General features: G+C 35.7%; 1 protein-coding gene across 6 annotated transcripts in view; it reads left to right on the top strand.

The window, feature by feature from the left end:
- The first annotated feature begins 13,450 nt into the window (after positions 1-13,450).
- sick (sickie) overlaps positions 13,451-27,721 on the top strand; it is a 256,372-nt gene continuing 242,101 nt past the window's right edge. For 3 of the 6 annotated variants that reach the window (XM_089733160.1, XM_089733159.1, XM_089733158.1), the window contains exon 1: positions 13,453-14,838. In XM_089733160.1, coding sequence (XP_089589286.1) covers positions 13,507-14,838 — 1,332 coding nt within the window. In that variant the 5' untranslated portion in view covers positions 13,453-13,506. Of the gene's footprint in view, positions 14,839-27,721 lie in introns of all 6 variants that reach the window. The other 3 variants (XM_089733157.1, XM_089733156.1, XM_089733155.1) reach the window with 2 other exon arrangements.

Below are 27,721 nucleotides of genomic sequence, written 5' to 3'. Positions count from 1 at the left end.
AACAGAAAAAAACAAACACACAAGACAACCAAAGATAACAAAATCGTATTTATATTTTAACATTTAAATAGCACATTCCAATAACAGTTAACTTGATTGTGTTGACACTAAATGTATCGGAATAAACAGTCTTAAATTTAATGTCTTCAGATAAAACCTAATCTTGATCGACTTGAAAGGGTGTTTTTGAATAGACTTTAAATATCTTATTTCGTCCCTAGTCTGTGTGATTTCGTTTAAAACTTTAAACAAGAATAAGAAAATCTTTGCAATTGCCTCCATGAGACAGTTTATATGAAATGAAACCCGCAAAATTATAATTTGCGTAATTACTGGTGGTAGGACCTCTTGTGAGTCCGCGCGGGTGGGTCCCACCGTCCTGCCTATTTCTGCCGTGAAGCAGTAATGCGTTTCAGTTTGAAGGGTGGGGCAGCCGTTGTAACTATACTGAGATCTTAGAGCTTTTATCTCAAGAAGGGTGGAGCATTTACGTTAAAGATGTCTATGGGCTCCAGTAACCACTTAACACCAGGTGGGCTGTGAGCTCGTCCACTCACCTAAGCAATAAAAAATAAATAAACTTAATTACTATCAAAATAAAAAAGAAATTTATCTCTCATGCGTACCATACCATAGCATGTTAGAATATATGAACAAAAGTTGTATAACAATAGTAGTTGAAAATATTTTCAATTGGGATGTAGTCCCAAAGGAGAATTCCCACAAAATATTTCCTCAGAAACGAATTACGAATTTGCGTGTGTATGCATCGGTGAAGACAAGTGCATGTGCAGGAATGCATTCCCTTGTGTAGAAAGAGGGGTTGCCACCCTCGTATAACGAATGTAAATAAAATTTCTTGAGGACTGGCCACACGATAAGCGAGTTTACTCCATCGATCACAGACTGTCATAATATAAAAGACTATTGAAAAGATCGAGTTGGTATTCTAACGCAAATTTTCAATTACTTTGACACGTGTCAAAATTGTGAAATGTCAAATTCTTTTACCAGTATTCTTCTATATAGGATTATATATATATCCTTATCCTTATCCTTATACGAATTAGGTATTCGTCTTTACTATTCACACGGTTTTTAATAGTCTCCATTTCTCATGGATATTGGTACTTCTATTCTTAGGGGGTTTTAAAACTCTGCTTAGCGGTAAAATAGCGTTCCGTATATTGTGTAACGAAAAAAAAATATTATAGCATTACAGAAATATCGAAGAGGCGCGTCTATTGCAGATTGTTATCGTGTATTGCGAAAATATTTACTAAAAGCAGTTTGGACATTTGTAACTGTTCCTCCTAGTACGTAAAAATACAGTGCTCTAAATAAATGACCAGTTTTAAAAGTCTACACTCTATATATACATTTATACGGTCCTGGTAAAAAAGAACACATCAATAAGTTGTCTTAATAACAATCCAGTACTTATTAATCCCTGTTGTAACAGAAAGTAGTCTGGCTAAATTCATAAGCGAACGACGTTCTGATAACTATTTTAATGATATCAATTTTAAATCTATAATATGTTTATTTAAAAACAGCAATTTCAATACCATGCTATATAAATATAGCAATTAGCTTCCACTGTGAACTGAGCTTAATCGAAAAAATATTGCAGTGTTAATATCATGCTAAAATGTGTTTTTCGCCGCCCCATTGTGTATTTTCCGTATTGGGTTTTATTAGTCGGCTTTATTGGCCACGAAAAGGGCAGTCGAGTTTAATTTGTATAGCGACGTGTTAGTTTACATAGGATTAATTTTAGGGTGTGCTTTCACTTTGACTCAATGTTTGTAATAACATGTGGGTGTCTCTCATACCTGATTTTATCGTCTGAACGGTTTCTCACAGTTGACCCGAAACTATGAAGCCAAAGTCAATAGATATTAGAAAATGAATATAGGAAATATGCCTCTACCCGCTACGAGGCTTAAAACTGAAATCTCAAATGGCCCTTCAAGCCGAAACGCATAATTTTCCCGACACAAATAATCTGGACGTTAGTGTGGCGAAGATTGTCTATTTAAATAATTGAAAACAATTATTATTTCGATAAAATGAGAAGTTACACTACTCGTAAAAACATTCCGCCATTTTGTAATCTCATCTCCATAGCGCTTTTATTGCGTTTCGGTTTCCTTAATCCTGAATTGCGATATAAACTTCACCTTCCTGACCCATTTAGAAGGATATTGCAGGGCGATTACGCGTTTTGAATTCGAACCGATCTTCTCACCTTTTCATTTTTATATTGAAAAGAAAGGGACGGAGTATAATTTAGTATCAACCTGCAGTCTTAGTAACCCCGTTCGGAGAGTTTCTCCCTCGCTATAATATTCTAAGACGATGTCTTACACGTACTCCGCTATACGGAGCGATGCCTTTTTATATATCTTGAATTCCGAAATTGTAATATTTAAATTGTCTCATACGTATCATGTGTATCACTTTGACATTCAGAAAGCAATGCTATTGTATGGTTAGACATTTTTAAATAAGTTTTTTCATTAAAAAAATTATAACTTATTTGAAAAATTTATTACAGTTTTTTTTTAAATACATTAAGCGTGCCTACTTACTTATCATCGTCTTAGGCCTTACAGCCCAGGGTAGGCCTTAGCCTGGCCCAGTCTGTCTCTTCAGACTGCTCTGTTCAGGGCTCTCTTGTTCCAGTTCCCCTATTTACTTATACATACAAACAAACAAATATAAACAAATATGACCGTCTTATAATATAGTATGATGAAATACGAAATGTAGAAGTAATTTTATCAGTTTTAGTGAAATGCAGAAACAGAATCTGAGACACGAGGTCTGTATTTTAGAGCCTCAGAAATATGTATAATTTCAAAATCCATAGCATAGCTTTATCATGTACAACATCGACTTGAATTAGATTCGTTTTGCACAACGCCTGTAAATCACTTAAGAAGGACGGGACCGGGGTCTCTGGCAGTTAAAGTTGCTGTTTTTGCTCACAGGGGAGCGGACGATAAGAAATATTCTGAACAATATACGTTTTCTTATTTAAGGGCCGGGGGAAATTATAGGAGAGGTGTTAACGTGATAAAATGGCTACGTAAGTTTTTGTAGATGAAAAAATAATGTAATCAAAGCTAACTTAGATTTGGTGTGTTTTACTTACTTTATTTTTATTTATTTATTTATTACACTTCATGTAAAATTTACATTGGCGGACTTAATGCCTAAGGCATTCTCTACCAGTCAACCAAAGGTAGTGCAGAGTAAATAGTTATATAATATTACTTTCGGATTATTATCAAAATTTCTGATTGCGAATTGTCAGTTAAATCCAAAGGTTTTATATTTACTATATTAGTTACTTCGAAAATTAGGAAATTATAAATAAAAAACCCCGTTTTCTTTTCTGTAAACAAGATTTAAAAAATATTCTGTTAGTTGTCCATTCTTATATACGAATATTATGAATTTTTAATTAGCATAATCCTGTGATAACTTGAGTCGTAGTTAATCAAAAATGAAATAGTATATGGAGTTAATAAATACTAATCCATTAATATTTACTTTAATAAAATTAATTAAATGCGTTATTGAGTAACGACACATCTAAAAGATCTTGATGCGTTTTTACCTGATTACCGTTTCAGTCCAATGAATAATTTTATTTATATACCCCCAAAATTATATTTCTCACTTAAATCATAAGTTATTTACACATATGTATATACTATTTTCTTTGATTTCCGTGAGTGGTAGCCATCATTTTAAACTAACAATTGTGGGGTGTAAGCCTCAGCACTTCGAAGGCCGTGGGAAGTCGTCGTGGCCTAAAGTATAAGTCGTCGGGTCCATTCGTATCTAGCGATGCAACGGTACAGGTGGGTACCAATTTATCTAATGAAATACGTACTTAACAAATGTTAGCGATTGACTTCCACGGTGAAGGGATAACATCGTGTAATAAAAATCAAAACCCGCAAAATTATAATTTGCGTAATCACTGGCGGTAAGACGTCTCGTGAGTCCGCCCGGGTAGGTATCACCACCCTGCCCATTTCTGCCGTGAAGCAGTAAAGCGTTTCGATTTGAAGGGTGGGGCAGCTGCTGTACTCTACAAATTGAGACCTTAGAACTCGTATCTCAAGGTGGGTGGCGGCATTTACTTTGTAGATGTCTATGGGCTCCGGTAACCATTTAACACCAGGTGGGCCGTGATCTCGTCCACCCATCGAAGCAATAAAAAAAAACTTTTGTCTGTGACCCTATTTCAATTTACAAGTTCATTTTTTAATTTATTTACTGAAGAAATGTTGTTTGCTATAATTTAGATCGTACTTTACATGAACCTATTAAATATATAGATATTCGAAGAAAAATAAAGAAGTATGTCTACTGTACATAGCTTAGGAGGAAATTGTTGATTTTTCGATTTGTATTAAAAAAAATGAAACCAGTCAAGTCAAGATTTATCTTAGAAAAGTATCAACGTAGCCGATAGTTAAAGAACACGGCCAGACCACGTAACAAACTCTCAAAGTTCATACGGGGAGGAGTTACACTAACTTGAATTGTAAACTTGAGTACGGAGGAGGGAGTCACGCGCGACGAACGAGGCGGCCAAATAAAATTAACTTTACTATCAATGCAGTGTAGAGTTGATCAGTCGATATAGAATTTGGAAAATAGCTAATTAGTTACGAAAACTATTTAAAAAAAATGTCATTAAGGTTTTTCTTTTTATTGCTTAGATGGGTGGTTTTTTTATCCTACCAAATCGGAGAGCCTTGTGAGGCTATTTCAGCGTTACCTTAACTAGTAGGTGAGCTCACGGGGCTCAAACGATGAGCGAACAATCATGACGACGTTGCTAACACGAATCCTAGCAAGAGTCGTGCTTTGCAGAATCTACCACCGGATCGGAAACGCGACCCACTGAGAAGATCCGGCGAGAAACTCAGTGGGCTGTGTCTGAGCGTAGATGGGTGAACGAGCTAACAGCCCACCTGGTGTGAAGTGGCTACTGGAGCTCATATACATCTACGACGTAAATGCGCCACCCACCTTGAGATATAACTTCTAAGGTCTCAAGTATAGATACAACGGCTGCCCAACCTTTAACCTGAAACGCATTACTGCTTCACGGCAGAAATAGGCAAGGCGGTGGTACCTACCCGCACGGACTCATAAGAGTTGAATCATTTTGTGAGAATCCATAGAACTGAGATTTAAAACTGGTTTCTCTAGGTTTTACTAAGCATTACATTATTGATGCCCATAGGCTCCGGTAGCCACTGATAAGGGCCGTAAGATTGTTCACGCACACAAAGCAACAAATAATAATGATCTTAACATTTGTAACATGCGTATTAATTAATTTAATGACATTGTTAGAATAAAGAAGCACTCGTCATGGCTGGTCATTTAAAATAGTGCTGTATCAAATATATTTTTATCAGATAAGATGAGCAGATGTACTACTCGCGGTTTACCTATTTAGGGGAAAAGTTTTGCATTCATAATTTCATTCATAATGCAAAAATTTGGCTGTTCGGACCAAAACATGATTAAGTTGCAGCTTAATAAAGCTATTTGAAAAGAAATCTATCTATATATGTATATATTAATGAATTGCTGTTCCTTAGTCTCGCTAAAACTCGAGAACGGCTGAACCGATATGGCTAATTTTGGTGTTGAATGATTTGTGGAAGTCCAGATGAAAATGCTCGGAATTAAATAAAAATAACAGTTTTGTTTACCCTTTTTTTTTTTTTTTTTCTTTTTTTTTTTTTTATGCTTGAAAGTTTACTGGTGGCCCGAAGGCCTTTCCAGTTTCACCAGGACAGGTGGGCGAGCAAAGGCTCAGCCAAGTGGGGTGGGATTTGCTAACAACTGCCCGAGCGCCTCCGAAGGAGACCTAACAACTCAAGAGCAATTGTTTCGCGAATGAATCTACTACCGGATCGGAATCGCGACCCGCTGAGAAGATCCGGCGAGAAACTCAGCGGGCTGATGCATAGGTTAGGTTGCACGTCGACCTCTTTGTCGAGTTCGACGAGTACGGTTACCGGGGTCCCTAAGCCTGCCCCTAGTATTAGAGCTGAAGGCATCTAATGCAAAGGTTATTGGATCTGATGGATCCGTAAGGACGTGTCTAGGGCGTCGACGGTGACTGGCTCCTGCATGATCAGGATTCGGGGAGTAGTCAGCGGCGGCAACGATAAGGCGATTATCATGACGCATAGCCTTATCGAAGTATCGTTCCGACGCTGACTTCATGTATTTCCGAATTGATTCGAGGCCCAGGTCGTCGTGTAGGTCAACGTTCCTCACGAACCACGGAGCCCCGACAGCTAACCTGCAAAAGTGGGATTGTAGGGATTGGAGGGTGTCTATGTGTGTGCGGGCCGCGTGAGCGAACACCACACTCGCGTAAGTCATGACGGGACACTACGAAGTCTGCCGGGTCAGCTAGTAGCAAATATTTTCTTTTTGCTATAAATGATTCCATACGTTTTAATAAAAAATAAAGTTGATATTTATTTTCAGTACCGTAAGTTCAATGTACTGTGTCACTGGCTACAACGACGCAACAAATTAGAAAGTTTCTGCAGGATATAACGGGGGTTGTGTTGTTCCAATAAATTCTGCGGATTACCTGCCTAGCCGGGGGGTTACTGGACGTCGATGAAGTTAGTTCACCATGGTTTATGGCTTAAACCGCTATGTATTGGCTGAGTGTCAACTAAACTGTGGTTTGTGTTTGATTATTTAAGTGACATACATATATGACATAAATGTTTTTATTTGAACTAGTGGTCCCCCAGTAGTCGAAATTCGACTATAATTAATTTAAATTATAAGCTTAAACATTATTATGGTTCTATTGTCAAAGACTATTATACTTCCATAATCACAGATTTCCCTAAGACTACACTATAGACAAATAATATTAAAGAGAAACAATTTTTTCTTTAATTAAATTTTACTGGCTTTAAAACAAAGTCCTTTAAGCCAAATCAGTATTTCTGTTTCTTCATCACTTCATTTCACATTATTTATATTGAAATCACTGTGACTTTAATGAATTTGTATAGGGGTACGAAGCACTTTGGGTTGTTTAATAGTTCGTCCAAGCGGCGGGAGACATTATTAGATAATATATCGCACATATCACTCACTAAAACTAAACGATGCATATTGTATGGGGAACACTTGAACAACCAATGGTTTATGTCACAAATATCATTCGAATTGCAGTATGTACATCTGTCATTTCCTATAACAATATTAATTTATTCTCACTTTGATCACATACTAGGTAGGTATACTATAACAAATTTTGACAATAAACAAAGAGTAGTAATAAAAATATGTGTTGTGTCAAATACGTAGTAGGTAAAACATTACACATGTACTTTTATTGATCTCATGTATTTCTAAGTAATAAAAAAAAATTTGCATATTGCACTCCTTCTCTATATTCTCTATAAGTATGGGAAATTTCATACTCCTCCGTCCGAGCAATTTTCGTTAAAAGGAGTTCAAAGTTTTTGCTTCACGTATTAATATATAGATTATTAAGTTTTTTTTTATTGCTTAGATGGGTGGACGAGCTCACAGCCCACCTGGTGTCAAGTGGTTACTGGAGCCCATAGACATCTACAACGTAAATGCGCCACCCATCTTGAGATATAAGTTCTAAGGTCTCAGTATAGTTACAACGGCTACCCCACCCTTCAAACCGAAACGCATTACTGCTTCACGGCAGAAATAGGCAGGGCGGTGGTACCTACCCGTGCGGACTCACAAGAGTTCCTACCACCTAGTTTAGTTATCCTTTGAGATGTTTTTATAATATTATATTTAATTTAAGTAAATCGTTAGTGATATCTTGAGTAAACAATGATCACATTAGTTAGCACTTTATTCGGGTTTGATTTTTATAACACGGATGTTATTCTGTCATCATGGAAGTTCTTCGCGAAAACTTATTGGTTATAAATACAGTTTTATATATAGTATTGGCTTTATAGACCGACCATGCTGACGTAATAAAAGGCAATGAAATAAAATAAAAAACATTCATATTTTTGTTCTATAGTGACTCCATTGCCAGTGCTCAAGAAAGGCGGCGAGTTCTGAAGGGGTTATATAGTAATACTCACTAAGTCTTATCAAGATCGGATATAGTTTTATTCTTTTATAACTCAATTTACATTACAACGAGCCGACCATTTCATTACAAACGCGCGTCTTATATTGTTATGTTATAGACTATTTCCTTTGATTTTCTTTACGATTAGACTCGTTTAATGACTCTATTTTGTATTGTTATATTGTTCCATGATTCATATTGTGTTACAACTTCATTGATATTCATTCCTCAATATTAGGAATGAGTATGAACTAGATTTAAAGGTTGTGTATATCTATATATAAGTTCATAGTTTTTCAGATGTAAGAAATGCTTGGCAATATGATTGAATAAAAAACGGGCAAATGTATGTCGGACAACAGACTGGGAAGGATTCCGTCGTGAAGATAATCGCTTAAATTGAACACACACACACACACGCACACACATATATACATATATATTATTATATACACAACACCACACACGCCAACAAACAAAAACACACACATACACACATACAGTAACTATACAATTTCACTTTTGAGGCTCGACCACGCACTTCTCGATGTTTAGTTAATCAACATAATTATTATGCAAATTATTATTAACCTGAATAAAAAATCCAATATTACAACATTTCCAATGAAAACATTAGAAGTGCAATTTTACATGTTTTAATATTGGCGGGTTTTCTGACTCTACCACAGACTATATCAATGTGTGTAGAGAACGCTACTAGTGGCTGTAGGCACATACATCTACTATCGCCAAGAATTCAAACTTAGAAGCGTCTTTGTTTTTTTTAATGCGATAATCGGTCAGATCAAAGATTGTTACTTCTCAATTGGACTGTTTTCAATTTCATATATAACGTTAGATGTATCCTACATACCAAAAAACCAGTAGTGATCTGAACTAATAATAAAGTTTTTAAAATCCCTTTAATTCCAAGCGCAGTGAGTAATTAAATTTTTCTACACCTCACAATGTAAGTACCTAGCCATAACGGTAAAAAAAGTGTTCTAATTTTAAAAAATGCATTTGAAATCTCACGGCTTAATCTCTTCAAAGCGCCGGTATATATTTGTATACATATTTTTTTTATACAACGGCAATTTTTAAATAACATTCGCCAGATTCAAACTGTCAAATCCAATTAAAACAGAAGTTAATGATATTTGAAGACAATTGAAACGTGGTTTAGATTCGCAATTTTGACGTACTTTTGCAATCGACGAAAAAAATTATGAGGACAGTGACGAATTTCTGATGTTTGTATTTTAATACCAAGATCAACATAACGGACGAAAGTAATGTATTTTGTATGTATATAGAAATAATGTATTTTCTTTGATTTTGACGAGTCGTAGACATAATTAAAACTACTTTTATGGCGTAAAATCTGGTCTTTTTTTCTTTTCTTTTTGAATAAATAATAGTTTAGAAAAACTAACAAAATACGCTTTTATAGAAAATCCAACTAAAAAATAGAAAATAAATTTGAATTAAAAATAGTGTACGAAAAAATGATTTTATTGTAAAAAAGCGTATTTTGTTAGTTTTTTTTAATTATTATTTATTTTTCATTTTTTAGTTGAATTTCAACTTTTTCAATTATTTTTTTTCAATTTTTTTTAATATTGAATTGTCATCGGTCCTTAATAAGTATACCAAATTTGGAGTTAATCCGACGTTTTGAAGGGGGTCAAAATCATGTTCAAAGATTCCGTTACAAACATACCTACGTCTGAAGCTAATAAAAGCGTAATAAAAAGAGTTTTAATTTCTGAATACTGCAGTGGGAAAAACGTGTCCCAAATGTCGCAAAGCAAATATTTACTTGTAGCGGTCCGTATTGTGAACTCGCACGGACGGGAGCTAAAATTCCGCCTGTTTCTTAGTCGTAAAATATTTTCGAGCATTTCGTTCTGAAGAGTAGCTTTTTACAATATTAACGAGTCTTCAGACCACATGTGTAAAGGTCCGCTGGGGTGGGTACAAAAAAGTTTTATTATTTCTTCTTGATCTACTTTCTCAAAAATGGACATTCAACATGGAATATGTTGCGATCCCTCATATAATACTTAGATAATTGAGGCCACAAGTCCCAACTCATCGAGTAATTGGATTAACCGGAACTCTCAGTGGCTATTTATCAACTTCTCCTCCAGAATTGTATTTTAGTAAAATGCTGTGTATTAGTGTTGATTTATTAAAGTCTATACAAATAGGTAAAGACAAAATTGTTTAGTACCAAAAAAATTTCCGAGCGACTTTTTCTGTGTCTAATAGTTATTTCCGAGGTTTAGGTAGGTAACAAAGAAAACAATTTCAACAGTTTTTGTTACAAGAAATAATATCTTCTTTTAAAATAAATAATGACAAAAACAAAACACATATTCTAGGTATTAATTTTTAAAATGAATTTTGTGGTGTCAGTGATTATAGTCGAATTTCCATCATTAGGCGAGCCCTAGTTTTAATGACTATCTAGTTGACTCTGGATTCTACCAGAGTCATTTTGTTTCAGGATATTTGGCATTCGTGGTCTGCGTGTACTTGCTATGAGTGTTTCGAGGGAACTCGCAAATGTATAAAAATTTTGCGTGTACTGACTGAAAAATATAACGTATCTTGTGTCCTTCATTCTATTTTTTATTCACTATTATTTCAAATAAAACACACTCGTAGCTGAGTTGGAATTATTTTTTTGCTGGCCTTAATGATTGCATACACAGGCCACTGAAACTCAAATAGTTTTCAGAGTCCATGAGAATTGCAGTGCAAATGTATTCACGTTAATTTGAAAAATTGGACCGAAATCTCCTTGGCTCTGCATAAAGCTAATTCTGCCTTTTAAAATCGATACATTTGAAACACTTCAAGCGATCTTGGCTTGCGCTAAGCTAGCACCGATAATAACGCACACATCACAAATAAATATACCACGACCTAAATCGTAGTTTAAAATAACCCTCAATTTCTTCTCTTTAAGACTTGAATCTTTTAAGTAAATATCAAATAACTAGGTCCGTTAAGCTATTTATTATTTGTATCTTAGTTAGATATTTAGTTAAGGTCTGTGCTATTAAAAAGTAAACTATCGTAAAACCTTTAACGTCTAACGAAAAAGTTGGGTTGCAACCGTTCTGCATAATTTATGAGATAGGCCACGCTCACATGAAACTTTGTCTCTTAGTACGTAGCTATCCGTACGTAGAGATCCGGGAAGTCACTGACATAAAACCACCTTCCGCTGTCTATAGCAGAGCGAACGGTAAGGCGATTCAAACAAGACGAAAAAAAACAAAGGTGCATTATTAAATATGTGCTTAGCGAATGTAATTAAAGCATGTGTTTACATGTTTCAACATTTTAATACGAAAACAAGACTATTCTCAACACTGCTAACAAAGAGATGGCTAAGTCCTAATAAAGTGTTTACAATGCTTTTAATTGGTCATGCCACATTATAGATTTTTTTTCTTTTTCTTTATTGCTTAGATAGGTGGAGGAGCTCACAGCCCACCTGATGTTAAGTGGTTACTGAAGCCCATAGACATTCATAACGTAAGTGCGCCACCCACCTTGAGATGTAAGTTCTAAGGTCTCCGCCCGAAACATGTCTTGTCTTGAATTCCCCGGATTCACTCTTTTAGGCTCTTTAAGAACTGGTCACCGTCCTCGTACAACTCGTCAATTACGACGAAGAGTTCGAAGAGCGAATTAACTCATAGACGCAGCACACTGAGTTTCTCGCTGGGTCTTTTTAGTTGGTCGCGATTCGATCCGATAGTACATTCTGCGAAGCACTACTCTTTCTAGGGCTAGTGTTAGCAAATTCTCTCCCTTTGAGCTCTTGAGCGTACTCATCCACGCGTAGCTGGAATAGCCCCTTATGCTATTCGTGAGTAGGTAGGAAAGAGAAAATCATCATAGTCTAGTAATACATTAATTATATGGAATTGCATTACATTATAAGGAACAGAACATGTTTTCAAGTAAACACAATCATTATTGATTCGAAATAAACAGTAATTCCATTTGAAATAATCAAATTCCTCATAGATAAATCAACTTGTCCTACTGTTATTCTTAACACTACGTTTTCAAAACGACATCCGGCCGGTCTGTCTGAGGTATCCGTTATCTTATGTTCAGCCGTTTATGTTGAACAGTTACCTGAGATACATGCTGATCAGTTTTTTATTCTAAGCAAATACAATGTTTATACTAAAAGATTTGTATAAACTGCACTTAAGAGTTTAGATAAACTGGAAAATAACACACAATTGCCACGTTGCAATATCGATTTTAACACAACCTTTCATATACTGCCAACCAATAAATAGCCTTTGCGTATACTGGGTGTTAGGAGGCCGCTTCCAAAAACGAAGACAGACGATACTACTAATGACACCTTTGATGATGGAGTTGTTTAGACAAATCTTGTAAATAAGTATTTCAGCAATCGCGCGAGTCTGCGCTGCGCTACGCCGCGCCTGTGCGTTCGTTGATCCGAGCATCAGCTGTTTTTGATTTTGTGTTTCATTGCTGGTTTTTTTAGTAATGTATTTTTTACGAAACTATCGTTTCATTTAGCTGTACTAACATGATGGAGCGTAAATAATGCTAATGAAACGTTTTAAAAATATGATTTTTTTAAATCAGGATCGATTTGTTTTCCGTGCCATCATCAAAAGTGTCATTAGTAGTATTTATTTTCTGTCTTCGTTTTCGGAAGCGGTCTCCTAACACCTAGTATAATACATTAACTACTTCAATTAAATTAATTAGTTCGACTACTTTTACAAATACTCATATTCAATTTAGTATATTTGTGGAATTTCATCATAAAATAGAAACTACTTATTGAATATTTTACATTATACAAAATAAATTCGATGTGAGAAGCATTATAAATATAACGGCTATCTTGATTGGTTTTGTAGACTCCTCTGTTTTACTTTTAGCTTTTTTGAATCATCACTGGCAATTCGGAGCCAAATTCCATTGAGTAATTTACACAGAAGCTATACAAACCCTTTCCGTGTCAGAGCGGAAAACAAATGGCGCCATTAGAGAAAATAACTAGATATCTATCGGCTGGTCCCATGTGCAACGTCAACTTATAATTAGATTACAATCGAACTGGTTCGTGTTTCATAGTTAACTACAACTGCGTAAATGAAACACACTGGGAAAAACGTATCATTAGGATGGTGTTCCAATTACATGTAATGTCGTTCAAAATATAATTTTATGATTTATGTTGAATTTATTATAGATAAGAATGAAGAAATCCTTTTTGTATTTAAATCTTGAGAAATATACTTAAATTTAGACTGCTAAAATGTTAAATATCAATAATAATGACAAGTCCAAGACGATTTAAAATTAGTGTGAGCCAGTGCACAGCCCAAAGTCTAGATTGGGATTCTCCATCAGCTGCGACAGGAACGGTAAAGAGAAGAAGGTCATCATATCCGGAGCACGCTAAAAATATTAAACAAACTCAGGAACATAACACAATATTTGAAGCGCAAACCCCTTCGGACTCTGGCAGTGGCACTTCAAGGACTGTTAGTGAAAACGATAAGTCTGATAGTCTTATTGATGTAGAAGAGAGGATATCATGTATTATCAATGAAAATAGATCCTCTAACTCTGAATCCAGTGATGTAGATATCATAATAGAAAACATCTTAGAAAATTCGATAGAAGAAAACTTATGTGAAGTCCACAATGAAACATTTGTTCACGATAGAGGTAAAACTTTTATACGCGATAAGAAAGTTCCAAATAAACGTAATTCTCAAGAAGAAGCTACACAAGACAAGAAATGTAAAGATAGAAAACCCAAAACGTCTGCACCGATTAAAAAAATAAACAAATCCACTGACGTCGTAAAGAGTCAGAGTAAATTCGCGAAGGATATCAAAAAGTTAGAAGATAAGCCGAGCGTTTTACCGGTTTATAAAAGTACGATTCCTGGTAGATCTACTGATCTGAACAGTAACGCTAAAAAGAAAGTCATATCAAAGTTAAAATTGCCTTTCACTCCGCCTTCTGCAAAAACAATGGATAAACCAAAGATTAACTTCTTTCAAAACCGGACCAACGTGGAAGGTGCAAAACCGTCGCCTCTACTCTCATCTCCCGTCAGAAGAACAATATCAAATGAATATGTGAGGCTCAAATTTTCTAACGACACGGTGATCAGACGAACTATCGACGGAAAGTCCGCACCAAAAATAACACCTAAAATACAATCGATAATTCCTGAAAGTCCCGTCGATACCGAAGATCCCTTTCTTAATTTAAGTCCGAACAAAAAATATACTGTGACCACGAACAATAAAGTCAGATGTGATAAAGACAACTACGTGATTTTCGATCCGGACACTGGTTTTAGTCAGGGCCTATCCCGTTCTCGTATCCCGCAAATGTCACCTGTGAGCGACAAATCGCGAATACCACTCAAATCGCTCGAGCAAAGTACCAGTGCAGTGCGTAAGCCGGCAAACGTTAGTGACTCGGATAGTGGTATACTGTCGCCCAATTCGCCTGTGGATACTAGTGAAAAGAGTGCCTATTATGTGAACGCGGCTGTTTTCAGCGAGACAGCGAGGCAGTATACTTCTGAACTGGACATAACTATACTGGATCCAGCCCTGGCAAAGAAAGCTGCTCAGCAGATACAGGTAAGTCATAAAAATTACTAATACATGAATTCGACAATACTGTTTTTTTTTATTAATTTTAAAGATAGGTTAATTATTTTAGTCGAAAGCTGCGTACCTCAAATACATCATTGTTTTATTAGTGAACAGACATCAAATCCAACCACTGTTCTGTTATGGTCAATGATTGAACATCAAGAAGTGTTTTAAATAGTAACTTCCTATCATACTTCAGTGGTAATTTCATATTCATGACAAATTATTCGTTTAATATTTTTTTAAATCTGCAAATAATGTTTGTAGCGACATCTGTTGTACATTAGGAAAATGAACCATAGTAAAGATGAACGCTATGGGTTTTCGTAAATTAGATTTGTATTGATTTCATAAATTAAGAGTTTTTTGTCATTACTATTGAGCGATATTTTAATTGCAAATACTTTTGAAATATATTCCTTTAATAAAAGAAATCAAACAATTATTTTGTTTTGGACAAAATAATGTCACTACTTGCCACTAGGTGGCACTGTTCTCCAGTTCTATCGAGAAAATCTTTTATTCTTGTTCTCGTTATTTATACGGCCCCACACAGGCGTATTATTTAAAAGCAATCGTGCAGTTAATTTTTAAATGGGACCATTTAGCTCAAATAGCGGTGGCATGCTCCTGGAGTTCAGTTTTTTAATTATGGCACATTCGCTTACAATGTGTGATAGCAGCGACCACAAATTATGGGTTGTCTGTTTATTTATGTTTATTTCTTTAAAAAGCCTCATAACTATTGACGAATCTAATTTTTATTTTTAACTTAAGAGAATAGATAAATTGAATACCTCTCAATTTCTCGAAACAGTTTTTCTGTATTAGCAAAAAAATGAAATTATTTAAAAAAATATATAATTATATTTGCAACAGTTTTATCGTTTCCTCCATTCGAATATTTTCAGAAAGCGAACTGTTTCGCTTATTCACAATAGCCATTACTAGATTATTTACGAGTTGTCGATTGTTATTCATTGCGTTATAGTTTAATGCTGGAGTGTAGAAAATAAATGTTGTACAAATGACATTGAGACGCAATATAAGTATTGTAATAAGCGGCTTAAATTCTTTCACTGGAGCAAAGTTTGTTTCTATTAGACGAAATCATCTAAATACTGAGTTTTATTATTTACAAAATAGAAAATCTAAATGTAATTTATTTGATTAATTTTACGTTTGTAAATGACAGTTTTTTTAAATAGTTTTTAATTATCTATTATAATTACCTAATTAGCTTTTTTAAATAGTTTTTCATTAGCTACGCAAAATTTTAAGGAGTTTTTAGGTCCATTATACGTTACTTTTGTTCCAGTTTTTTTATATATATATTTTCCGGCATTGTTTATTAAACAGCCTCTGAATAGGCTACATTCTTGTACAACAAATAAGCTCTATATAATAATACTTGATAGGTACATAAACTCAGAAATTGTAAACTAAAATACTTTTTAAAGGAGTTCCCTCAATAGTTTCTTATAGTTTTTAATCGAAAAAAAACCCCACAAAATACTAGATTTATCGATTTCATATTTAACTTATTGCATGTCTCTAGTGATTTGCAGTTTGAAATTTAATGCAGTACCACACTCAAATCGCATATGCATTCGACCTGTGAGAATCACCTGCCTGATTGCGACGGCGCGTGTACCGAATATAATTTGCTTCGAAGCATTCCATTCATGTTTTAAGAGAATTTATTGAAATCAAATCCATTGATCTGTATGCGAAACGAGTTTTGCGCCATAAAATTCTGTCTTTCTTTACGTTTCAGCTAAATGAAAACCGAATTATATCCATTGATTTAAAGTTTCATCAAAATTATTTGTGACATTTTTAAGAAGTCATCTGTAAATATAATAGATAAACGAATTTTCATTGTTTTTTTTCGCTTAATTGGGTGGACAAGCTCACAGCCCACCTGGTGTTAAGTGGTTACTGGAGCCCAAAGACACCTACAACGTAAATGCGCCACCCACCTAGAGATATAAGTCTCAGTATAGTTACAACGGCTGCCCCACCCTTCAAACCGAAACGCATTACTGCTTCACGGTGGAAATAGGCAGGGTGGTGGTATCTATCCGTGCGAACTCACAAGAGGTCCTACCACCAGTGAATGATTATGCCGATAGTTCGCATCATGGAGAGGAGAGGAATCTTGAATAAATTATACTGATTGGTAAAGTCATACTTTCAATAATAATTATCCAACAATATCAACTGATTAAAATATATTTTTAAAACTAAAATGACACCTTTAAGATTCCCATAATAAAATTAAAAGTAGTACCCCAAATCGTCCAAGCTCTAAATAAAATATCTACAATGTCCAACTTTAAATTAATTAAACGCGGCCTCAAAAATTTCGGAGATGAAAATTCTGAACGTCAGGTAATGATTGGCGTTTATGTCACTAAGGAGTGCAAACAACTTCATCCTCGAGGTAAGTAAGCACTCCCAGCCTCTCTTCACGAGGGTCCTCCATATTCCCGGGCCGTGTACGGTCTTTGTACGTTAATGTAAAACGTGAAAATGTTTCATCACTTAATTTAGCTACGCGAAAACCGTGCGGTTTCGCCGAAGGCGTAAAGCCTGGAAATTTTGATGTGTTTCTGTATGATATTCGAGAGGCGTGTACTCGTTTTAACATTTTGAATGCAAAAACACGTTTCAAAACAAAACATGCAAATGTAACAAAAGAATAGAATATAATTTTTTTGTTTGTTTATTTACCTAACGTAGTTCTGTGTATTTGATTATTAAGCTTCACTGTAGATGTTGGAAGATAAAAACAAACCAGCCGCGGCGTTTGTAGCGTTTTCTAGTTCATACATTAGTCAGCCGATGAAAGAATAACTTAACCCACAGACACAGCCCACTGAGTTCCTCGCCGGATCTTCTCAGTACGTCGCGTTTCCGACCCGGTGGTAGATTCTGCGAAGCACGGCTCTTGCTAGGGTTCGTGTTAGCAACATCGTCAGGTTCGAGCCCCGTGAGCTCACCTACTAGTTAAAGTTACGCTGATATGATCTCTCTAGACGATCAGCTTAGGTAGGAAAAAAAAGAATAATATCTTATAATAAAAATTAAATACGCTAGAAATTACAAATTTGCGTAACTTCTTATGGTAAGTCGTAATGTGAGCCGTAATTGAGACTCATATGTCATATGCATGACTGTGCATGACTGAATTTATAATAACCACTTTAGAACAGAATGGAGGTAAGCTCGTTTAAAAATTTACGTTATCTTCTAATCTATCTTCTATCTTCTATATATATAAAAATGAATTGCTGTTCGTTAGTCTCGCTAAAACTCGAGAACGGCTGGACCGATTTGGCTAATTTTGGTCTTGAATTATTTGTGAAAGTCCAGAGAAAGTTTAAAAGGTAGATAAATATGAAAATCGGACTTCGAACGGATTTTTTTTGTTTGTTTTAAGTTTATGTTATACAAAAGTTTAGGTCTTTTATTTATCGATTGAGACACTACGAAGTCTGCCGGGTCAGCTAGTAATGTAATGAAAATTTAGTTTGTCTTCTTGTTGATATAGTATTTATTACTGTAGTACGATGTCCTGATTCGCGTTCTACAGTTGAAAATATTTTGATATTAGAGTGTACGTAAATGATGATAGCATGTGGCCTTAAATTTGTACTGTACATTACAAATATAGCGCGAATAAGTTCTCTAGTCAGTGCTTGGTGGCTCAGACCTTTTTCTTCTACTTCTCTTGTAGTTCACATCATTCTTATTATAATACTAGCTAACCCGGCAGACTTCGTAGTGCCTCAATCGATAAATAAAACACCTAAGCTTTTGTATAAAATAAACTTAAAACAAACAAAAGGAATCCGTCCGACGGGGGACACATCAAAGGAAAAGCAAAATTGTGATTTTTATTTAATTTCGAGCGTTTCCAACAAATAATGCAAGACCAAAATTAGCCAAATCGGTCCAGCCGTTCTCGAGTTTTAGCGAGACTAACGAACAGTAATTAATTTTTATATGTATAGATGTAGTAAGCAATGATTTAGAGGTATTTTGTAAAATTTATGTGTCATATTTGGAAAGGAGCCACCGTTGAAGCTGCTTTCAGATTACGCTATAGTATAATAGCATATAGTATATAGCTTATAGCACAACAATATCGTGCACTATACATTGTTATGGACACGTTCACACTGTACTGTACTATATTATATTATTGCTTAAGTATATGCTGCTATACGGTACTATAGTAAAGCGTAGTCTGAAAGCAGCTTGAATGTTATGCCGATGCATGCCACAGTGGATAATCTGCGTTCCGAATCGGATGGTTAAGTGGGAACCATTTAAAACCGGATGCGAATATCTGCTTAAATAAAGACCCGTTTGATTGTTGAAGTCCGTGTATATCTGCTATTTTTTCGCTCATATATCTGTTTACAGTATTATTATTAGGTACAAATTAAAATCTTAGTTTGTGGACATGAGACATCTATTCAACTGTAGCTGAAGCCTGTCTAATGTAATGATTAAGCTATACAAAATGACTACCACTTATAAATATAATATAATATATAACAATAAATAATAGGTTGGGGAAAAGTCTTTTCGCATTTTAGTATATTATAATATATCATCATCATTATCCTGCCCTTCTCCCAGTCACCTGGGGTCGGCGCAACATGTTTTCTCCTTCCATACTCTTCTATCATATACCATTTCTTCGCTCACTCCCCTCCTACCCATATCGTCTTTCACACAATCCATCCATTTCTTCTTAGGTCTACCTCTTCCTCTAAATCCTTCCACATTCATAGTTAACACTCTCCTAACAACCTCATTTTCATTCCGTCTCATCACATGTCCATACCATCCCAAACGTGCACTCCTCAGCTTCTCTGTCACAGGTGCCACTTTCAGACTTCCTCTAACATATTCATTCCGTATTCTATCCATTCTCGTTACTCCACACATCCATCGCAACATTCGCATCTCTGCTGCATGCAATCGCCTTTCATCCGCCACTTTCGTTGTCCAACAAGCTGATCCATACAAGACGGCAGGCCTTATTAAGGTCTTATATATCTTCCCTTTTAGGGGAAGAGGGATGTGCGAGTCACATATGGTGCCCGTGACCTGCCGCCATTTCATCCATCCTGCGTCAATTCTGTGCCTCACAGTACGATCCAGTTCACCGTCGCTTTGGATAACAGACCCTAGGTATCGGAAGTCTTGACATACTGGCAAAGGTATTCCGTCGAGGAAAATGGGTGTAAAATTGGAGAGACCACCAAAATCACAGAACAGATGTTCGGTTTTCGATCTGCTGATTTTTAGGCCAACACTCTCCAACTTGCATCGCCATTTCTCCAGTATGTTTTGGACCTCGAGCCCGTTTTCTCCGACGAGCACTATGTCATCGGCAAACAGCATACACCAAGGGGGCTCTTCCTGTATCTCCGATGTCAAGGCATCCATCACAAGCAGGAAGAGATAGGGACTTAGTGCAGACCCTTGGTGTAAGCCCACTGCCACATTGAACTCGTCGGAATTCCCCGCGGCGGTTCGTACATACGTCCTGGCTCGACTGTACATGGCACAGATTAACCTCACATACTTACCAGGTATACCTTTCTCATTCAATGCCCACCACAAAACTGCTCTAGGTACTCGGTCGTACGCTTTTTCTAGATCAACGAACACCATATGCAGATTCCTGTGCACGTCGCGATGTTTTTCGCACACTTGGCGTAGTGCAAATATGGCGTCCGTTGTCCCGCGACCAGGCATGAACCCGAACTGGTTTTGGGTGATCTCACTTTCATCTCGCAATCGCTTTTCTATCACTTTCTCCCAAACTTTCATACTATGAGACATAAGCTTTATTCCCCGATAGCTGCCACAGTCTTGCACATCCCCTTTATTTTTGTATATGGGCACCAGCGTACTGATGCTCCATTCCGTAGGGATCACTTCTTCTTGCAGCAGCTTATTGAAGAATAAAGTCAGCCACTTATATCCGTCTTCTCCCAGTATCTTCCATACTTCCACTGGTATACCGTCTGGTCCTTCCGATTTTCCGCTTTTCATACTTCTCACTGCTTCTCTAACTTCATACATACTAATCTCATTCACAAGTCCGACGTTCTCTGGCTTCCTATTAATCACTCTATTCCAGTCGTTCTCCTCATTCATTAATTTTTCAAAATATATCTTCCAGCGCTCTTTTATTTCGTCATCTCTCATTAAAACTTTACCTGTCTCATTTTTCATACATCTGACATGCTTAATATCTTTCGCTCTTTCTTCTCTAGCTCTTGTAATACGGTAAAGTTCCTTTTGTCCACGAGGTCCATCTAAAGCGGTATACAACCGTTTCTGAGCGTCAGACCTGGCTATAGCAACCGCTTTAGTGGCCTTTTTCTTACATTCTCTATACTCATTCTTCCTAGCTTGCCTCTCACTTTCATTACCTCTTTCTAGTTGCCACTTTTTGAATGCATTCTTCTTTTCCTTCAATTCTCTCTGTACATTCTCATTCCACCACCATGTATCCTTGTCAATTATACCTTTCCCTTTTGATTCGCCGAGCACAGCCTTAGCTGTCTTCCTGACACTATTTGCCATTTCATCCCAACAATCATTCGCAGATTTCTCTTTCATATCCTTCATTTCTAAGATGTTTTCTATCATTATTTCCCTAAATCGACCAGCATACTCATCTGTCTCTAGCATACGCCATCTAATTTTTGGCGAGAGACGGTTTTTTCTCCTTAGGTACTTGTAACTGACTGTAATGTCCATTAGTAACAGTCTATGCTGCGTCACCAATGCTTCACCCGGCAGTACTTTGCAGTTTTTGACACAGACCAACTTACTTCTCTTAATCAGAAAGTAGTCGATCTGTGTCGCGTGATTACCACTCTTATAGGTGATAAGGTGTTCAGGCCGTTTCTGGAACCACGTATTCGCCACTGCCAGGTTAAAGGTAGTCGCAGCTTGGAGCAACTGGTCTCCATCATCATTACGATTGCCATACCCCCACCCTCCATGCACCCTTTCATAGCCCTCATTTGTAGCTCCTACATGTCCATTAAAATCACCTCCTATACAAATCTCTTCACTCTCTGGAATGCGAATCATAACACTATCAAAATCCTGCCAAAATTTTTCTTTCACGTCCTCCTTGCACCCGGACTGAGGCGCGTACACACTTATAACATTCAAAATAACACTTTCACAAACTATTTTTACGGTTATTATCCTATCACTCGTTCTCATGACATGCGCCACACAATCTTTCAAATCCTTATCTAACACTACTCCCACGCCATTCCTTCTTCCATCACTTCCACTATAATACAGCTTATATCCTTCACCAATTTCTCTAGCTTTCGCTCCTTTCCACCTAGTCTCTTGCAGACATGCTATATTTATTCTTCTCCTCTTTAACACATCTACTAGCTCCCTTCCTTTCCCAGTCATACTGCCCACATTCCAGCTTGCATACCTCAATCTCATCTCTCTCACATTTTGGGCTTGCGTCTTACGTCGCACCCGCCCGTGATGCGACAACCCTCGTCCACTTTCCACAGAGACCGGGTGCTGTCCCTGCGCGTCGCCTGCGGGGGACGCCCTAGCCCTGGTGCTCTTCTTTTTATTCCTTCTCATGTTGCTCTAAGTTTTGGCAAAGTTTTTATGACCGGCCGCCTGCCTGACGTCAACCCTCCTTGGGAATGCTTTTGTTGACCTTGGGCCGAGGTTTTATTGGCTTTGGTCTGGCTTTGGGTCTTAGTCGCCTTCTACGACACCCATGAGCTAAGTTTGGGTTGGGGGTATTCTTAGGCGCCCACCACACGCACAAGTATATTATAATATAATCTACACTAATATTATAAAGAGGAAAGGTTTGTTTGTTTGTTTGTATTGAATAGGCTCCGAAACTACTCAACCGATTTGAAAAATTCTTTCACTGTTTGGAAGCTACACTATTTTCGAGTGATATAGGCTTTAATCTTTTTTGAAAAAAAGATAGGGATCTGTACTAAAACTCCAATAATGTAACCTAAGGTGTAAAAAAATTACCTCAAATATTCTTTACATCGCGTGCCCTGCGAAAACTATTAATGATAGATTAAAATAATGTACTACGACTTTGTAGAACACATTATTAATTACAAAAAGTGCCGCGACAGCATATTTCTAACTATTGTAGCTATGCCGCAATAAGTGTTTTTTTATTTAAAAAAATAAAACATCGTCGAATATCGTTGAAATTTTTGTCAAAGACCCGAGCGGGGCCGGAGCGGGCCGCTAGTATACTTATAAAAGCCAACGAGAGAGACTGAATATACCGAACCTTGTATAAATATAGTCGTATAAACAAAGTGCAGAAGCGCCCTGGACAATTTGGAAGGATAGAGTAGCTTTGAAATCAAAGCGACAGCCTGAGGCAATGTCAGTACGCTGCTCACGCCCGCATGGGGACTGTAACCTAATTATTCTTAATACAGACCGCTCTACGTATAGAAATGTCGTAACAAAAAATAAAAAGATATGTGGTGTCGTGGGACACCGGATAGGAACGAAGTTCCTTATTATAAAAATATTAATTTTAAGTTCTATTCGAGGTATAAAGAAAATTATTATTCAGGTAAAAAAAAAATATTACGATTTTTTTATTGATAAAAAAAATCTTTACAAATATCAACTTTATTTTATTCACAATGATTTATACAAAATATATAATAATAATAATAATAATATACAAACAAACAGCTATTTATATGAATAATAATAATAACCGTCATCACGTAGACTATATATTAAACACTGTATAGCCAACATACTAAGACTAATAATGAAAATCTTACGTTACGGACGTTTTTTCCCGGTTAGGGGACCCCTCCGCATCATTCCATAAGGAACTTCGTTCCAAAAATATGAAATCGAAAATGTAAAACGAATAACGTATTATTTGCAATGTCTTTTTTATGTGATCACAGTTTTTGCAGTCAATTATAATTAATGACCATGTATTTGACGTGTTAAATATTTGTAGTGATGAACAATAATAATAGCGTTTATGTTGTGGTAGGTGGAGAGACTCCAGTGTGCTTAGTGCGAGTTTTTTAACGTTTGTCTACGCTTGCCGCTAGGGGCGCTGTTCCAACTGCATGCAAATTTTACTTAACTTTTACGCTATCGAGAACGTTAAAGCACTAAGCACTCAGATCTCAATGGTTTTTGAAGCTCATAGAAGTTACTAAGAGTTAATGCTACTGCCCCACCAGACTTGAGATTTGAGATCCAATTATTCACTAACTGTCTGACAATTATTGAATGACTCCTATTAAATTATGACGTCTATCGCTATCAGGACTACTTCACGATAGAAATAATAAGGATGCTATAGAAAGGCGTATTGTGAGCCTTCCACTTACAAGGCGGGTAGTATTTTATTAGGTATTCGTTTTCGGAATGGTTCCCCTGTAACTGTTATTCAATGTAGCTATAAATATAGTATCTACTACCGACAAATTATGAATTAGTATTAGTAGAAGCTCAAGGTGACAAGGTTCACGCTTATCCACGATTTTTTATTGGCTGTTAGCCAAGAAACTATTATAATTTAAGATACTGTGATAGCCTTTCTTAAAAATAAAAAAATAAGTATCAAATGGATTTTCTATTCGAAAATGTAATTCAAGGTCTATTCAATCCATCTATCCAAGTCTATGTGATGAGAACAATTGCCATCCAATAAAAGGCACAAAACAAAACAAACAACATTTGCAGAAACATTCGTAGAGTTAGTCTATGAATAAATAAGTCTGTGGTTTCGTCAAGTCTCTTTCCGGCTAAATCTTGGACCCCAAAAGCCCATTTCTCGATTGGCTAAGGGTTTATTACAGTGCCTATTCTGTATAATGCAGTCGCTTGTTTTATACATGCACCGACCGAAAACATTTTGCCACGATTATAGATTATATTTTTGCGTTCAAACCTAAATTAAGTTTAACATCAGAATGAAAAAATTCTATCGTCGTTTGATTGTTTTTCACTTCAATTAACGATGTTTTACTAATTTTAAACACTAATTTTATCATAAAATTCTCAATTTTCTTTTTCTAGTCGTTACATTACTATTTAGATTTGGTGGACACTTTTAGATTATTAGTATCACTTGGGCTGCTCTACACCTTCATCTTGTTTTGTTATTCTCGTACTCGTCTTTTGATTCTAGCTGAAAAATATTTTTTAGATAATAGGTAGTAATCGTAGTTAGGTAAATGTATAATTTAATAAAAAGAATGCGGTTTCATTTTATTAACACGACGTACAATAATTTCTGCACCATAGAAGTAATTCGCGAATATGTTAGATACTTATTTGGGATTGGAATCTTTCGGTCGATGAGCATGAATGATTTATGAATTATGAATTTATGAATTAAATATTTTAATAATTTTGCTAATTTTAATTTTAATATTACTAACATAGTTATAAATATTACTCTACTAACAACATATGGACTTATAATGCTCTGAATTAAATGATTTTTATTTTATTTTATTATTTTATAATGGGCGCTTCATCCATTCACATCAAATAAAAGATTAACGCTATTGATATTACGTAGCACTTTACCAGAGTATCGCTGAACTGATTTTTATATTTAATTAAACGTTTGTAATCGTCTGAGATAGGTTGGTAGCAAAAAATATATAAAATTACTGTCTAAGAAAAGAAAATAAAATTTATTGACACTTGATATAGACAATGGCGGAATAATTAGAAGAAATTTTTTTTTTTTTCGACAGAATGTCAAAATCAGAAAATAAAATTCGTGTGCCTTTTTAATTTGGCTGGAGTATGTTTTAGAACATATTTATTTGGTTACCTTAAAGTATTCGTAAGATCTCGGAACTTTCTTATTAAATTGTTGTCTTATTATCAGCATTTAGAGGCAGAAGAGATCGCAATCCATACTTGAATGGTGCAGCCAACTAAACAGCTTAGTTAGACTATTTTTCAAGTTGCCTGTATTTCCTTCTAGTTTTTCGTTAGGATGTTTAGAAAAGTACAACATAGTATAAAGAAGAAACAGAATTACCTGTGAAGAATTCTTAGTTGCTTGCCTAAGAACCGGAACAAATATCGTTGTTTTGTTATTTGTATTCTATAATTTATCTATATGTATACATAAAAATGAATTGCTGTTCGTTAGTCTCGCTAAAACTCGAGAACGGCTGCCCCGATTTGGCTAATTTTGGTCTTGCATTATTTGTGGAAGGAAGGTTTAAAAGGCAGATAAATATGAAAATGATCGGAATTAAATAAAAATAATAATTCTGGTTTTCTTTTGATGTGTCCCCCGTCGCAGAGATTTCTTTTGTTTGTTTTAAGTTTATTTTATACAAAAGTTTGTCTTTTATTTATCGATTGAGGCACTACGAAGTCTGCCGGGTCAGCTAGTCTTCAATAGATTCTATCCATATCATAATTAATAATTGTGCTACTAATAATACCTTTTATTGATTTCATTATTTGATATAGGTTAGCTATATGCATTTTTATTGTATTTCAATTCAGTGGGCGCTACGTAGCAGATACATAGGAAGTGCGAGTATATTTATCAGTCAGGAAGGTCGTAAATATTGAAACCCTCATACTACGTCACGTATGGCCCCTTATGACACAGATGTTTTTCAAATTTGTCACTTCATTACGTGATAAATTACTTGGTTCCCCGAAAGAATTTTCTGGTTATTTTTTTTTGCATTAGCAGACGATGTATAAATGAGAAAACTCTCCTGATGTATTGATTGATTTGATTTAATTAACAATATTATTATTAGTAGTAGTATGGTGCCCAGTATTCAGATAATTCATTGTTACCAGACCCTTGACTGTGAGGATTCATAAGACGCGTTTGACTTAAATTTTACAAAAATCTTGCCATGTCCCTTGCATGCATTTCCTTACTGCCCTGCTAAGCAGACAATCATACGGCCCACTTGTTGCTGAGTGGTCACTGTAGCTTACAGACGTTAGCAACGCTAGAGACAGCCAAGCTGCTTCCTAGTACAAATTTGCGTTAATGGACAATAATGACGTTGTACCATACTAAGATTTAAAAAAAAAAAAAAAAAATCACAATTAGTATGATGATGTATAAGATCAAAATTAAATATTTAGGTAGTAGGCAGATAGGATCAAACAGCATTCATAATTGTGACAAAAAAACCTATTTTTTTTTCTTTCAGTATTCAGTTACGTACAGAATATCTACTTACAGAATTGAGTCGTCAGTTTTATTAAAAGTAATGTCAATATTTCGTGTTCAAATCCAAATGAAAATCACCTTTATGACGCTAATATATAAAACAGAATATTGTTGAACATTTTTCCTCGCCGAACCCTTCCACTTTATTCGACACCTATGCTATTAATCATTTTGACTGATTTGAACAAACGACGGTCACATAAATAGTATGTCTTTGGAAGGGTTAATAAAATATTAATTTATACGCTTTTGCACCCCTATATACAAATTATGTTCAGTAAATCAATAGAATATAATTTCAGTTATTTTCTCATGTCTACGGCTCCTCAATATGATTGAGTTGAAATTCGCATTCGTAAAGTAGCATTATTAATTGTTTCTTGTGTCGGTTTTTGATGTATTAACTACCAGCCAATTTGAAAATCCGTTAGTACTGAAAATCATGAACCAAAGAATTCGCTGTCGTATTTATTATATACAAAAAAAAAAACAAAGAATCAAACAAACATATGAAAAGAATAGTCTTCAAACTATACACGATATACGGAAATGAAGATACTGATTCGAATGAAAAACTACAGTAAACAA

Source organism: Bombyx mandarina, chromosome 15 (genome assembly GCF_030267445.1).
Source record: "Bombyx mandarina strain Sakado chromosome 15, ASM3026744v2".
Taxonomy (NCBI): domain Eukaryota; kingdom Metazoa; phylum Arthropoda; class Insecta; order Lepidoptera; family Bombycidae; genus Bombyx; species Bombyx mandarina.
The sequence above is the reverse complement of the archived record's forward strand: the minus strand, read 5'-3'. Positions and strand labels throughout refer to the sequence as shown.